Genomic DNA, 16,147 nt, shown 5'->3' on the forward strand with positions numbered 1-16,147 from the left:
AAGCAAAATTTTAAAATTGTTTCGGTTTCATTCTCTGTCACTTAACCACAGTTATTCTGGATCAGTAGTTCTCAACTATGACCACACATTGAAACCACCTCAGAAGCTGTTAAAAAATACTGATTTCTGTGCTCTATCCCTTTTAAAGCATCATCTCTTAAAGTGGAGCCTGGGCTTGGCCCCTTTCTAAATAATACGTTTTTTAAAAGCTCCCCACGTGATTCCAATAACCCATAGTCAAAGCTGAGAGTTACTCTTTTAAAGGAGTGCTATTCACACTTTAATGTGCAGATAAGACAATGATGGATTTTGCTAAAAAGCAGGTCCCATTTCAATAATTCTGCAGTGGGGGGGAGGGGTTGAGATTGGGCTTTTTCTTTTTCTTTCTGTTTTTCTCTTATTATGTTCAGTTAGCCAGAATATAGTACATCATTAGTTTTTGATGTAGTGCTCAACAACTCATTAGTTGCATATAACACCCAATGCTCATCACAACGTGTGGCCTCCTTAATACCTAATACCCATCACCTGCTTATGCAATCCCCCACACCCCTCCCTTCTGTAACCCACAGTGTGTTTCCCAGAGTACAGAGTTTCTCATGGTTTTTCTCCCTCTCTGATTTCTTCCCATTCAGTTTTCCCTCCCTTCTTTTGCGGTCCTCTGCACTACTTCTTATGTTCCACATATAAGTGAAGCCATATGATAATTCTTTCTCTGCTTAACTTATTTCACTTAGCATAATCCCTCCTAATTCCATCCGGTGCAATGGTGGGAATTTGTCGATGCAAATGGTGGTTATTCATCCTTTCTGATGGTTGAGTAATATTCTATTTTATGTATGAACCACATCTTCTTTATCCATTCATCTGCTGAAGGGGATCTTGGCTCCTTCCACAGTTTGGCTATTGTGGACACTGCGGCTATGAACACGGGGGTGCACATTCCCCTTTGGATCACTACATCTGTATCTTTGTGGTAAATACCTAGTAGTGCAATTGCTGGGCTGTAGGGTAGCTGTTTTTCTAAAAACATCTTGAGGAACCTCTGTACTATCTTCCAGAGTGGTTGTACCAGCTTTTATTCCTGCCAACAGTGTAAGAGGATTCCCCTTTCTCTGCATCCTTGCCAACACTTGTTGTTTCCTGTTTTGTTAATTTTTACCATTTTAACTGGTGTAAGGTGGTATCTCATTGTGCTTTTGATTTGTATTTCCCTGACGGCTAGTGATGCTGAACATTATTTCATGTTAGCCATTTGGATGTCTTTTTTGGATTAGTGTCTGTTCATGTCTTCTGTCCATTTCTTGACTGAATTACTTGTTTTTTGGGTGTTGAGTTTGATTAGTTCTTTATAGATATTGGATACCAGCCCTTTATCTGAAAAGTCATTTGCAAATATCTTCTCCCATTCCATGGACTGCCTCTTAGTTTTGTTGCCTGTTCCTTTGATGCGCAAAAGATTTTATCTTGATGAAGTACCAAAAGTTCATTTTTGACATGATATTTTATGCAGAAAACCCAAAAGACTCCATCCCCAAGTTATTAGAACTCATACAGCAATTCAGCAATGTGGCAGGATATAAAATCAATGCACAGAAATCAGCTGCATTTTTTAAAAAGATTTTATTTATTTATTTGACAGAGAGAGAGAGAGAACACAAGCAGGGGAGTGGGAGAAGGAGGAGCAGGCTTTCTGCAGAGCGGGGAGACTGATGCGGAGCTTGATCTCAGAACGCTGAGATCATGACCTGAGCTGAAGGCAGACACTTAACGACTGAGCCACCCAGGTCTCCAATCAGTTGCATTACTAAACACTAAAAATGTAACTGAAGAAAGAGAAATTAAGGAATCAGTTCCATTTACAATAGCTCTAAAAACCATAATACACCTAAGAATAAACCTAACCAAAGATGTAAAGGATCTATACTCTAGAACCTACAGAACATTTATGAAAGAAATCGAGGAAGACACAAAAGGATGGGAAAAAATTCCATGCTCATGGATTGTAAGAATAACATCATTAAAGCGTCTATGTTGCCCAGAGCAATCTACACTTTCAATGCAATCCCTATCAAAATACCCCTGGCATTTTTCACAAAGCTGAAACAAACAATCCTAGAATTTGTATGGAACCAGAAAAGACCCAGAATCACCAGGGGAATGTTGAAAAAGAAAACCAAAGCTGGGGGCATCATAATGCCTGACTTCAAGCTATATTACAAAGCTCTAGTCATCAAGACAGTATGGTTCTGGCACCAAAACAGACACATAGATCAATGGAGAGAACAGAGGCACAGAAGTGGACCCTCAACTCTATGGTCAACTAATCTTTAACAAAGTAGGAAAGAACATCCAATGGCAAAAAGACAGTCTCTCCAATAAATGGTGTTGGGAAAACTGGACAACCACATGCAGAATACCATTCTTTACACCATATACAAAGATAGACTCAAAATGGATGAAAGACCTCAATGTGAGACAGGAATCCAGCAAAATCCTAAAGAACATAGGCAGTAATCTTTTCAATATTGGCCACAGCAACTTCTTTTAAGACACATCTCTAAAAGCAAGGGAAATGAGATTGGGCTTTTTCTGAAGTAATATCAACACTTCATTTTGCTGTATGATAAGCCAGATAATACATGTATTCTATTCCACTCCTTTAGACAATACGTGATGACTTCCTGAGATGAAGACAGGGGTTTGCTCATTTTCACTTTTATTTTCATCTCAATGTTTGTTATATTACTTTTAGCTTTACTATTGGTTACTTTTAGGCAATAAAACTAAATTCTCATTTCTTTTTCCAAGTGATCTTGACCACTCCTTAAAAGAAGAGATAGTCTTCTATTTTTTTCCCATCTTTCCTCCCAGAAAACTTCTGTTCCCTCTTTTGTTAGCTTTGCTTTGATTAATATTTCTGCTTTCTGGACTGTGGACTCTGAGAAACAAACTGAGAGTTTTGGTGGGGTGGGGGGTGGGAGGTTGGGTGAGCCTGGTAGTGGGTATTATGGAGGGCATGTATTGCATAGAGCACTGGGTGTGGTACATAAACAATGAATTCTGGAACACTGAAAAGAAATTTAAAAAAATAAATAAAAATTAAAAAAAAAAACCACTGGGACACTAACTTAAAACACTATAACTGGGTCCTTTTCAACACTGTAGGGAAGTGAGCATTTGAGTCCTTTCTCACTTTGGATTCACTTTGGCCTGAGGTCATTGTGGTCTGCTATCTGCATTATTCACTTTGGGGGAATTCTCCTCCTTAGAAGAAACTACACCATGGCCTGGAGATGATACAGTCCAGTGGTTTGAAGACTTTGTATTAAAACATAGGGAGGGAAATGAAGAGGGACGATGGGAGGAAGTTGTAGAGGAGATCCAGGCACTGAACACTGTGGAATCTTTGGCTGAGATCCTCCAGGTGAAGGAGAAGCGCTCTAACCTCAAGGGAGAGGTGGAGGCCATAAAGCAAGAAGCCAAGCACTGCAGTGAGAGGCAGGCTGAGCTCCACGAGGTGGAGAGGTTCTTCATTCAGATGAAGGTCTTCCTGGATGTTTCTGCCTTACACGCAGTGCCCAAGGGTTAATGTTTGTGTGCCCCCACAATAGCAGAGAAGGGGAGTTGGGAAGTGTGTGGTTATCTCCGAAGTGGTAATGTGCTATGAATTTGAATATTAGGTAAATAAACCCTTAACAATGACAAAAATATATATATTTCTGCTCTCTGCTGCAAATACAAATAAATCTTCCATGTTATGTCATTAGAATGTTTCTTAAGTAGAAAACCAACAAAGGGATTTACAAGTGTTATGCTTTAATACTAAAGCAGATATACACCATGCCCAATGATATACTAGGCTTCTAGTGCCTTTTCCATGGGCTCTTTTATAGGAATCTAGGCCACCCAAAAAACTCTGTTTGTAGCACGAAGGTCCATGAACTCCTTAAAATCACAGCATTTAGTTTTCATCCCATTTTGATCAAGATTTTGTAGTACAACCTCTTCCCTGGTAGTTCTGTTACTTCCCACTCCCACCCCTTTTGTTACTTGCCCTTTAGTTATTTTCCACACTCTAAGCCATATTAGCTATTTGATAAACCAGATTGTCCCTGAACCCTAACCCTTAGGCTTAATCCTAATCCCATTCTCTTCAAGACTGGTGGGTCTAGGCCTGTGGCTACCTGGAACATCCCTTTATTCCTTTCCTGGTTCAGAGCCATACTGTTCCCACCTGCCTTAGTTACTGATCTTTTCTGCTGAAGACACTCAAGTACCTTCAGAAGAGATGACACATACATGATAAATGTACTCAGGGCTTGTATCTTCGAAGATGTATTTATAAAGAATTCTAGGTAAAAAGTTTTACTTCAGAACTTTAAAGGTATCAGTCTAAATACCTTTCCTTTGTGAATTGTGACTTTTTTTTTTTTTTACCCTAGAGGTTTGCAAGGTTTTCTTTTTAATTACATTGTTCTGAAATTTCACCACAATGTGTCTAGTTGGGGGGTCTGTTTCCATTCACTGGGTTGGAAACTCAGCGAGCCATTTCAAACCAGAGTCTTATTGTTCTTTAGCTCTAGTGCGTATCTTTTTATTATTTGGCTGAATAATTTAAACACTGCTTTGCCTCCTTCTCTTTCTGAGGTTTTCATTAGTTGAATATAGGCCCTCCCTGTTTGTTCCTCATATTCTCCATCTTTTACTTTTTATTTAATGTTTTAAAAGATTTCTTTGATTTTATTTCTTCTAGTATCTCTACTAATTTTTTTTATTTTGACAAATTATATTTTAAATCCATAAGAATGCTTTCTTCTTCTCTTCTTCTCTTATTTCTTATTTTATAGATTCAGTATTTTCTTGGATCTTTTTGAGAATATTTCTGAGGATGATTTTTTTAAAAAGTTCTTTTTGTTCCCTGTATCATTTCAGCTTCCTCTGAGGTTGTTTTTCTATTTCTTAGCATTTGGTACTTCTCTTTTTATACTGCTAGTTCATGTTCCAGTGTTGTCTCTGTTATTAAGAAAACAGGCCTGGTAGATGGAGCGGATGTTTCTGCTTTCGTAGTGGCGCAAGATTGTTCTCCTACCGGGTCTCTCCCCTTCTTTTTAATTTTTTCCTGGGTTGGGCCAAGCAGTGTTGACCAGCAAACTACGAGGACCATCCAGAGCAGGAGCTGGCCGTCAGGCTGAGTGCCAACAAAATGCTCAACAAAATACTTCCGTCTGAGGCATCAACAAATTTACAAATGTTATCTTCTCCCAGTATGCCCAATTTCTTTAGAAAGGAGTCCTCATACATTTTGCCTGGAGAGAAAATGTGAGCGGCTTACCCACGTATATTGGAGCTAGGGCGCTAACTGAAGAATTCTGGACCTTTGAGTAATCTGTGTTTAACTCCATCTTTCCCTCTCTCCCTCTGTTGTGTCTACTGACTCTGTACCCAAGGCATTTCAGGGGTTCCACAGGGCAGATAAGCTTTCTTCCCCTATAGAGCTGTCAGAGGGTATTCTAGGTTTACGATTTCTCTGCCCTCCTTTCTGTCTTATGGCTCCCATCTACCTTTTTGTATTCCAGGAATTTATTAAATAGCTCAACCTTTAGTGACACACACTTCCCATTTTCGCTTGTCTGTTGTGCCAGGCAGTTGCCTTTTTGCTTTTAGTCATTACTCAATGTTCCCCTGCTCTGCTCTTCATCACAGAGCAGTGACCAACCCCTGTAAATGACATTTATATGCCAACTGGCTTCCAGGGAGTTTCAGCCAGTGGGAAGCACTGGTAGGATACTGGAGAGAAAAGAAGAGGGACAAGGCAATATATTTCTTTCTTCTCTTTCTGTCTTGGGCAGCATCTCTAGAAGCGTTGCATTCCTTCTTTCTTGTGCAACACATCCTGACCCCAAGCAGCCCCTTTCTGCATGGTTTCAGCTCCTGACATGCAGGCCGGGCTTTGTAGGCTCAAGCAGTAATAATTTCTACCTTGACCTTTCCAGCCCTAGTGGTGGGACCAGTGCCTGATGTTGCAAATTCATTTGGCTTTTTAGATGTGCCCACACTTTCATAAATAGGCGCCCATATTCAGTTTTCTTTAGTAAACTACTTGGTTCAATTTTCCTGACTGAACTTGACAGATACAGATATAAGGGAGATTGTATTCTACATTTCTATACTTCTAATTCAATAAGGCCATGGAAGAAATGAGAGGCCAGTGCATGTGTTTAGCCTACCATTTTGAATTGGAAAATATATACATTTTGAGGCTTATGATGCATATTGCCAAACTGCCTACTAGAATGTTTGTATCAAATTACATTTCCACTAATAGTGTGATGGTATCGATAGCCTGTCACCCTCAAAACACAGGGGACTGATGCTTCTTTTAAATCACTGCATCCAATCTTTGTATGGAGATCTAATGAAAACTTCAAGTTTTCCTGGCTCAGAAGATTTCATATTTGTGTTGTTCTAACAGCTGGAAATGATCTATGAGGAGATAGAGCCAACTGCACTCGCCTAACATTTGATTCAAGATGGTTGGCCAAGTTACTAAGGAGCCCAGAATCACAAAAGTAAGAAAAAGACACAGAAAGCAGCTTTTCCAGTGTCTGCTTCTGATATCTAAAAGGAAGAAATTATTCTGGCTCTCTAGAAAAGTAAAATTCCCCAAGATAAATAAAATCATTGTTGAGATCCAAATTATTAAAGCATGACTCAAAGAAGAAAGAGTCTCACAAGAGACTGAGTTAAAACCAGCTCCTAACATCTCTGCTTCCAAGCCTAAAATTTCATTGGAAAAAGTTGCCACCTGTCTCCATGAGGATCTCACAGAGATTTCCAACTCAAGAACTAAACACAGAACAGGAGTACTAGAAATAAGCAAGCTCCAATTTCACCTTATAAAGTAGGAGCATAGTTGCAGCCCTCACTGAAATCATGTGGAAATATCAATCTGGAGTCTTGATTAGCCACATCTGGCCATGACTCAGTCCATTCTATGATGGCTTTGCCCAAAACTTATTTTCCCTCCAATACCGCTCTCGACACTCACCACCTATCAACTGCTAGTAGTCGTCCCACTCACTCTAGACCTCCTCTGTGCCTCCCATGTGCCTTTCACTTGGACAGGGAATATACTGAGATACGCTTTTACGCCAACTAATTGTGCTCTAAAGCACATCACTTATACTCTTTGGTCTCAGTTTTCTTATCTATCAAATGAGCCTTAATGATCCTGGAACGTCCACCCAGCTCTGAGCAGGAGCTATGATGGTTGGGAAATATGTGTCTTTAGTAAAGCCCTTTAGCTGGGGCCATTATAGTCACAAATAGCCTCAAATCTGGCCATTTGATCTTGTCTTCCAGAAAGGTTATTTTATTTTTATGTGTTTAAAGCATGATTTTATGTACCTAAAATGTACTACCCATTTTTTTTTTCCTATCCTGTTCTGGCATTTCTCTTCTTCTCCTTCTTGTTTTTAATATTCCAGAACCTCAAAAAATGGAAGTGTCTCAGCTGTTTTCTGACATCTGAGAAAGCCAGGCCCTATTATTCAGTGAGTCTATTCACATCTCTTGCTCTCCCTATGGTCCATGAACAGGTTACTGTGGGATGGAGAAGAGATTCGGTTTTATGAAGTGATGAATTGGTGTTCTGACTAAACCAAATGTTTTGGTGACTGATGGGGTGGAACCCAATAATTCTGCCAAGTTGGGATTAGCACCAGAGCTACTTCCCCCTTGGTGTAGATTCAGCTCAAAGTCACGGTTAAAGAGAGATGAAGGAAATCCAGTATGCAAGAGTGGACATCAATTATAATAACCTCCTAAAGTTTTTTTCAAAGTTTCAAAAAAAAGAAAACTGGAAAACCTCATCACACACTTTAACACTCCACTTGTAATTTACCTAATGGGTATCTTTGTTGAAAACTATTTCTAATGAGATGGATGAAAAGCTAAAGTGGTCAATAGATTGGGCAAAATCGGCCACAAAAAAAAGTCCCTAGGGATTTTAAAATTTCATTTCACCACGTATTTCATATACATAGTTTCTTACCAGTCTTCTCAGTCACAACTTGTTCCTTTGAACTCTAAGAATCAAGGTAAGGCTCAAAATCTTTTTTTACAAAATAATCATTTATCAATCTAGTCTCAAAAGCTGTAAAATGTACTAAATATAAATTTTACTTCATACATGAGGAATTTAATGTACTTACCTCCTTCTTGAAGATGGGGCATCAAAGAATTTAGTATGATTAACACATTCTGTGTTTGTTCTCCTTTTATTTATGCATAGGTTAAGTTTTGGAAGTCACTTTGCTTTTTCAGTTTGTGAGAGTATTTGTAGAGGAAATAACTAGCAGGGGTCAACAATGTATAGTACAGGGTTCCAGAAAACTGGGTCCCTCTTCCTCTATGCTAACTACTTGGATCAAGTACACAAAGTAATGTATCCACATAAGATACCACTTCTTAATGAGGTTGGCTCCTCTCTTAGCATTCCTTATTGGTCCACAAATACCAATTTTAACCAACCCAGTCCTTTGGCAATGGCTGAGGCAAAAGATAACAGTGTTATCTTTATATATTTCCAAGATAAAGTTTTCCTATCTTTCTCAGCCCAAGTAAATATACGGCTATGTCTTCTCTATATTACAGATGATGTGAAAAAACATATGTTTCATGGGTAACAAATGGCATCTCTGTTTTATCAAAACTACTTCTCTGGGAAGTAAGGGTATTTTTCGAGTCTTCTATACAGAGCTGGAAATTCAGAGTTGCAAAGCAAAAACTGAAGGACTTCATTAAATATCATTAAATGATACCCAGCAACAGAGAGATATGAAGAAAATCAAGCCCACTTATTTTACAAGAATGTCAAGGTCCATGATTAAAATGAGCCCCCAACCAGGCAAAAGGCTGGTCTTCAGTACAAGGAAGGGCCTTTTGTCTGGCTATAGCCTTTGACACTTGGGAACATATAAAGTTGAATAACTTAAGAAATCCTGAGTGGGGGAGGGAAAAAAAAAAAAAAAACACCTCCCGGAAAGCACTTTTACACTGTGGATTACACTGTGGCTGTGGCCTCTGTACAGTATCTGCCTTATCTGGTGCTGAGACAAGAAGTACATGTGAGCAGTTCTCATTCAGGAGGAAGCTGACTTCCAAAGAGAGGTTAAGTGGCTAGCTCAAGTGAAGAGAGCTAGGCAGGGGGAGATCCAGGACTGGAACGTCAAAAGTTAGTGACTCCAGCTTTATCCCACTGTGACACTATCTCTACTCTGCTGGGGACAAAAAAAAAAAAAAGTGTTGCTGGAATTATCTATCAGTGGAACAGACATTTGTACTACTTGCAGTCATTTGGGGAAATGTTTCTGGTTAACAGTAAGAAACATTTGCATCTCTTGTTGCAGAGGTCAGCAAGAATGGGGTAGGTATGGGATTCATTCTTTTTGGCAGCCATGCCCTGGAGGGAAAGGGGAGCCAGCATTATCTCACTGACAAATAGAAAGGAACAGCAAGTTTTACACCCACTGGCTTTAAAACGACAGCCAGTTCCCCTTGTGACGTCTACCTCAAGCTGAGTAATGCACTTGAGAGCTGTTTTGCCAGCCTCTCAGAATGTAATCTTTAACTCCTTTTATTTGGGATCCGGTGACACTGAGGCATCGGAAAAATGATACACTGCCAGGTTAAAAACAACAGCATTTACCCTGCTTTTATTTTTCTTCACATTCAAAGATGCAGAAGCCAATGCTGTTGGTAACTCTGTATGACAGTGTGTGGTGGAAAGGGTCACGTCAGCATGCATGCATGCCTACTTACTTCTGTATGGCCAGAACATTAACCTCATCTTCAGAATGTTGGTTGATGACTAGCTTTTCCATCTTGATAAACTACCTGTGCTCCCTGGTTAATATTCTATATCTCCCAATCATCTATTTACTTTCTGATAGGTCAGGAGGTCAGGATCTCACAAACTTCGCTCCTGAATAACTCCCATGGTTTCTGCTGTACTAAAAAACCACCAATATCTTTATAATATTTTTCTTTAAACTGACTCACTCTAATATTTTAAAAGATTATATCACTACTGTAGATGGATGAAGAATACATTATTGGGCTTAAATAGATGGCAGCTATAAAATGCATATGCAATCAATACAGAACAGTGCTTTAAAGTTTATGAAAATATTGATACCTTGTGCTAAAGGCTCTAAGTGTGCGACCTACATACTCTATTAAAAATTTTTTTAAAAAGGAGGGAAAGCAGGGGACATTATAAGAAGTATTAAATATATGCAAACACTAAATCAAGATTTCCTCTTTTGTGTGATCAGAAAGATTGAAAGAAAACTGACCCAAAGAATCAACTTTTCATTATGGGAATCAGTATAGTGATGTTGGGTCATTGAGCTATCTTGTGTGTTCTCTCACTTCGGGAAATACTTCAGTTGTAAAACATGACAAAATTTGAATTTTTTTTTTTCTAAGTAGGCTCTGCGCCCAGTGCAGAGCCCAATGAGGGGCTTGAACTCACAATCCTGATATCGAGACCTGAGCTGAGATCAAGAGTCAGATACTTAACTGACTGAGCCACCCAGGCGCCTCTGAAAGAGCATTCCTATTGCTCACTTAGACCCTAGTGAGGAGGAGAACCGAGACAAGGGCGGGTGTTCCTTTTCCTTCACAGCCAGTTCCATTCAACACAAAATATAAATTACGTGCTCAGCTATTTCAAGTAGTTTATTATCTTATTTGGTGAGGAGAGACAAAGACATTTGAGATAAATAACTACAAACCAAATCAATACTCTTAAGGGGGCATGCTACGTAGTGAGGCATGTAAGAGCACACGAAGAGCCTTTGGGTTCCTCTGCATGAATGAACCACAAACCACTCACCCTGTAGATAGACAAATTAGCAACGAGCCACATCTGGATGGAAGCAGCCCCGAGGGACTCAAGGCATGGTGAGCAGAAGGAAGAAAAAGAAAAATGGGATTTCTGGTCTTACTCTCCTGCCCCAGGGGCACTATCAGTATTCAAGGGAGGAAGAGAAGCCACACTCAGAGTCCTGAAGAATTAGACCTTAGATACTCTGTTTGATTTTCCATGATCTGATGGTATTTGTTGTCACAAGTATGGACTAAGGAGGGTGTTAGCACAAAAGTATCCTGCAGAAATAGCAAATAAAACAAGATTATTGACATGTATGGCAAGTGTTTTAAAGAACCGACTTTTATAACACAGATAATTACCAAAATATTAAAGAAAAAAGTTTTGCTTCTTGTTTCAATCATTGTTCAGTGGCTTCATACCCATTTTCTAGCAAATAACAATGGCAAATGGCCAATCTCTTTCGAGATGAAGACTGTATCATGCTAGCCATTAGACTTTCAATGTGTATAGACTGAGAAAATACATAATGATCAAAGTCTTCTATTTCAGCGATACAAGTAAGTGAATTTATATTTTATTCATCACCTCATCTACAGACATTTAAAAAACAGTTCTGTGTGTGTATGACATAGTATTTATTTAGTCTACCCATACTGAATGTGCATATGGATTTACAGACCCCTCACAATAAATTCTGCTACCCCTGGGGGTCCAAGACCTACTGGTTGGTAACCTTGGAGTAGGACAGGCTTATGATTGATGACAGTGGGGAGGGCCTGGGGCACATCTGCGGGTCCTCCATTGCTTTTATCATCTTGACCCTCACACTTTCTTCCTGAAACTCTGCACTCCTCTGTTTACTGAAAATATTTTCTGTATAAACTTCAACAAGTTGGTTATGATTTTCCACAGTGGGGACATTTTTTTCATGTTAAAAAAATGAATCTGTGCTTTAATTGGAGACCTTCACAACTGGGAGAAAAGTCATTTTAATTCCAGAGGTATCAGGTCTTCTGCTACCCTTACATTAATATTAATATGTTAGTCCTGAAGCTAAGTGGTGAACACATGGTTGTTTGCTGTATGACTCTGTATACCTCTGTGATATCCCTATTTAATAATAAATGAAAGCACAAGAATTTCCTGCACAGTTATAGCTCTTTTCCTTGACACTGTTATCACAACAAGCCAAAAAAATCTACTAATAAAATTACTTGCTGCAAAAAGCATAGTGAAGTAACATTGTAAACTTACTTTCTGACTGTTTTCTGGAATTTGAACTCATTTGTCTTAGCACGTTTTATCAGGACTTGTGATTCAAAATGTGTTTGTGAACTTTTGCCCAAATGTGCATTCCTTCTTTTGGGTCTGCTTTTTGTGTGATCCTAAGGACCTTCATGACTTTCTTCCAAGCAGTGTCTTCAACGGGTCACATATATGTTCCTGAACTCACCCCCCTCCCCTTGCAGCAGGAGATCTTCCTCTCATGGCACAACTTACAATAAACTTGTTTACATTTGCTGTCTACAGGTACTAATAATGTCCTAGCCGGTTCCAATCCACTTCACTCCAACTTGTCCCTGTGATACCACGGAAAGTGCCCTTGTCACTGTCACAAACCACTTCCACATGGGCCAAGAGGCCACTTGTTGGTTCTCAGCTCATTTGCTTTCTCAGTTCATCTGACATGTTGACACTTTAAATAGTTTCTTAAGACTGTTTCCATTACACTCACCTATTTATTCATTCAGGAAGACCCAAAGAACAGAACAGTAAAAAAGACTGGGTTCTCGTGTTTATGAATGACCGTGACAGAGAAAGAGAAACAAATATGCAGTTACAAAGGCCATGGACACTAGATGTGCTAATGCTGTGGTGGGGAAAATAGCGTGTGAACACAAGACCAATGAGGAATGCCTAATCAGGATTTAGAAGTTCAGGGAAAGCTTTCTGAGGAAGTGACATTTAATCCAAGACTGGGATGATGAATAGGAATTAGTGAAAGAATGGAGTACGTGTAGTGAGAAAGGATACCCAAGACAAAGGGAAGAGCACATGCAAGGACTTGGAAGTGAAGAGAACATGGAAATGTGGAGTAACGTAGTGTCAATAAAATGCAGAGGGGTTTTTTTTTGTTTGTCTGTTTTTGTTTGTTTGGGCAGGGGAACAGTAACAAAAGAAAGAATAAAAAAAAATGTCACCAAAGTAGGGAGGGATCACATCATGAGAGTCCTCATAAGACCATTTAAAAATATTGGACTTTTTAATTGAAGGCCCTGGGGAGCAAATGAGGAATGTGGAACTGGAAAATGATTGAACCAGGAGAAAAGACTGGGCAGGGGTAAGGTTAGAGGGCAAGATTCATTAGGAATCTGTGACACTGATCTAGGCAACAGTGGTAGCGTTAGTGGTGGTAGTGTTAGTGGGGGTAGAGAAAATTGGCCGTTAGAGGAAGAAGCAACAGAATTGGATGATTGGAAGAGGGCCAGGATGGAAGAAAATGTCTGGTCATGAGATGGAAGAGTCAGTAATAACAATGATCATAAGGTTGGTGCTCTTCACCAATGTGGAAAGCACCCAAGTAGGAACGACATGTGGTTAAAGGTAGAAGCAGGATGATGAGTTTAGTTGGAGCTTACTAATATGTCAAAAGCAGAGACACACTTGGACAAGCATTGGGGACCTTGAAAAGGACTGGCTCTCCTCTGTCTCTCTCAGAGATAAGTAATGAAGAAATAATGAGGACTTGTCTGTTCCTAAGAGCTTTCTCAGGAAGCATGTCTAAGTGACCCATAACCTAAGATGTAGAGTGTGGGCATGACATGCTTCTAGCCTGGAATCCACCTTTCTTCTTAAGCAGAAGGACACTTTCCAAACTACAGACAGACAGAAGACACAGCTCCAGATCCATGGCTCTGAGAACTAGGGTATCAGGGAATCTCTAACAAGAATCAGACATATAGTGACAAAGGACACATGACCTCATTGCCAAGTTTTTGGTAATCGGCTTTAAGAGGCCTCAGGAGTCATAAAGGATAAGGAGTTTAGGGGAAGCAGAAGTAGCCATGAAATAGCTAAAACCCGAATTGGGGGCTCTTGTCCTTTCACAGGATCCTGACAAGGTCTTGGCAATATATCAGGTTTGGGATTAGCAAACCGGGCCAAGTTGGAATGAGGATAGATGAAATATAAGGAAAGAAAAAGGTTCATTTTAAAAATCTCAGCTTTGTTAGCTTGTGCATTTTATTTTGCATTTTAATGATGCATATCATTTTCAGTGGAGGTCTTGTTTCTTACAAGATCATTGCTTTTGCAATCTTATGTGGAGCGATATGTAAAAAATGAATATATATATATATATATATATATATATATATATATATATATATAGTGTATTTCAGTCCCTTTTAAGAAATCATTTAAATTGCTAGATGTTTGTTTTATGCCAATAGCTTCCCAATACCCTTACTTGAGATATTGTGTCATTTTTCTATTTTCAACCTCAGTTTTCCCATTTATATTCCCATTATTTGTCTATCATAAGGCTACATCTCCCTCTATGCTAATACTTCATATGCCAACACAACCCGCCTCATCAGAAGGCTATCAGTGCATTGTGAACGCACTGTTTTACTTTAGGAAGTTGGTTGGGAATTCCCAGAAAATTATCTTTAGTATATGTTGAATGCTGAAACTTCATTTGCAAATGAGTCCCTTTCTTCTACAATTAGAACTATGTCAGGAGCAGCAAGGATGAGAGCTTGTGGCTGACCTGAATTTCTGTAAGCAGAGCAGTCAACATCCCCACAGCGCCTTGCACAAGGATGGCCACCTCCCTCTGCTCTATTAGTCATCATTAGCTACACCAGGGAGTGGTTTAACTCAGTTTACAAAAAAGCAATTGTTCTGAGTCTACTCTCAGGGGACTGTTTGGTCAGGGGCACCGGCTCTATTGCATCAGGCACCAGACTGTGCCCACCTCTCCTTCCTGATAGTTCTGGTTCACTGGGATTGGCAGTAGATTAGCAGTAACAACCTTTAATGCTGCTCTTCTTGGGCACCAGGCACTGTGCTAAGTGCCATTTCACATGAGCTCATTTATCTTCAGAGCCACCTGTGATGTGAGATTATTGGCTGCGTTTTAGAAATGACAAAACTGAAGTTCAGGGAGAGGAAGACATTTCCTAAGGGTCACTCCGAATGGGGCTTTGAACTCCACTGTTTGAATCTTCAATCTGTTCTCTTAATCAGAATCTTGAAGCTGAAATCTCTCAGGCACTGGACCAATGGCCTGTTCCCAGAGGATGAGGGGGACAAGAACTCTTGGATCCTACCCCAACTCTTCTTTTGTTGCTTTTTATACTGAGGGTCAGTGTAGAGCTCAGTGAAATAAGAAATCACAGCCATGTTTTAAGAACAGTCTGAAGTTCTGCATTTGCTCTGCTCTCTCAGTAAACCAGCTCTTTACCTGACATGGAATCCAGAATTGCCTGCTTTGTATGCTCTAGTGACTGACTAAAAGAAAAGCCTCACTGACTGGCTACGAAGTCCAAAGTCTTATGCCAGTAATTCTCGATTAGACGACAGGATCATATAACAAGACAACAGGCAGCCAGTACAAGTCCACTGTACTCCATCTTTGACATCCCTTTATTAGTCACCTTGTTATGCAGGAATGTCCCAGGACAAAAGACATGGGCAGGTATATTTTGTTAGTGTGAAGGTTGGAAACAATTATAAGAGTGGGGACCTAGTGAAGAGATCACAAGCTATCGAGTGAGACAGATGGAGAAAAAGCAAATGTAGTAGAAATTTGAAGAGAGAGAGAGAGCTCGAGAGAGAGAGAGAGAGCTCTTATTTGTTGCATGTTTAAAGGGCAACTAATCAGATTTAATTGATTACAGGCCACTCTAAAGAACCACATGCTGAGACTGGCTACAGTTTTTCCTAATGACAGTTTTACAGTTAAGAAAATATCACTGTCTTCATTCTAGAGACAGCTATCATTTCACAATTCAGAGAAAATGTTGTGAGAATTTATTATATAGCATGGAAAACTTCTGGAATCAAACCATTATTATCTAATAGATAAAGGAAGCCCAGATTATAGAGGAGGAATGTGTATTAGCCACAAACACTTAACACAAGGGGTTTCCTGCACTGGACTACACTTCAAAGTTTTTGGACACCAAACAGCAAAACAGAGGAGTCTGCCATTTTGATGCTGCAGATAGCCTTCCTATTCTG

General features: G+C 39.6%; 1 protein-coding gene across 5 annotated transcripts in view; it reads right to left on the reverse strand.

Moving 5' to 3' along the window:
- XRCC4 (X-ray repair cross complementing 4) overlaps positions 1-16,147 on the reverse strand; it is a 344,365-nt gene that overhangs the window by 60,429 nt on the left and 267,789 nt on the right. For 2 of the 5 annotated variants that reach the window (XM_032335821.1, XM_032335824.1), the window contains one exon: positions 10,602-11,175. The exons of 1 other annotated variant lie outside the window; for it this stretch is intronic. Coding sequence is in view for 1 of the 4 variants with exons in the window: in XM_032335824.1 (XP_032191715.1) it covers positions 11,160-11,175 (16 nt within the window). In the remaining 3 variants the exon portion in view is untranslated. Of the gene's footprint in view, positions 1-10,599; positions 11,176-16,147 lie in introns of those variants that run through there. 2 more of the 5 variants (XR_004283926.1, XM_032335822.1) reach the window with 2 other exon arrangements.

The sequence above is a fragment of the Mustela erminea genome, chromosome 3, assembly GCF_009829155.1.
Source record: "Mustela erminea isolate mMusErm1 chromosome 3, mMusErm1.Pri, whole genome shotgun sequence".
Classification (NCBI taxonomy): domain Eukaryota; kingdom Metazoa; phylum Chordata; class Mammalia; order Carnivora; family Mustelidae; genus Mustela; species Mustela erminea.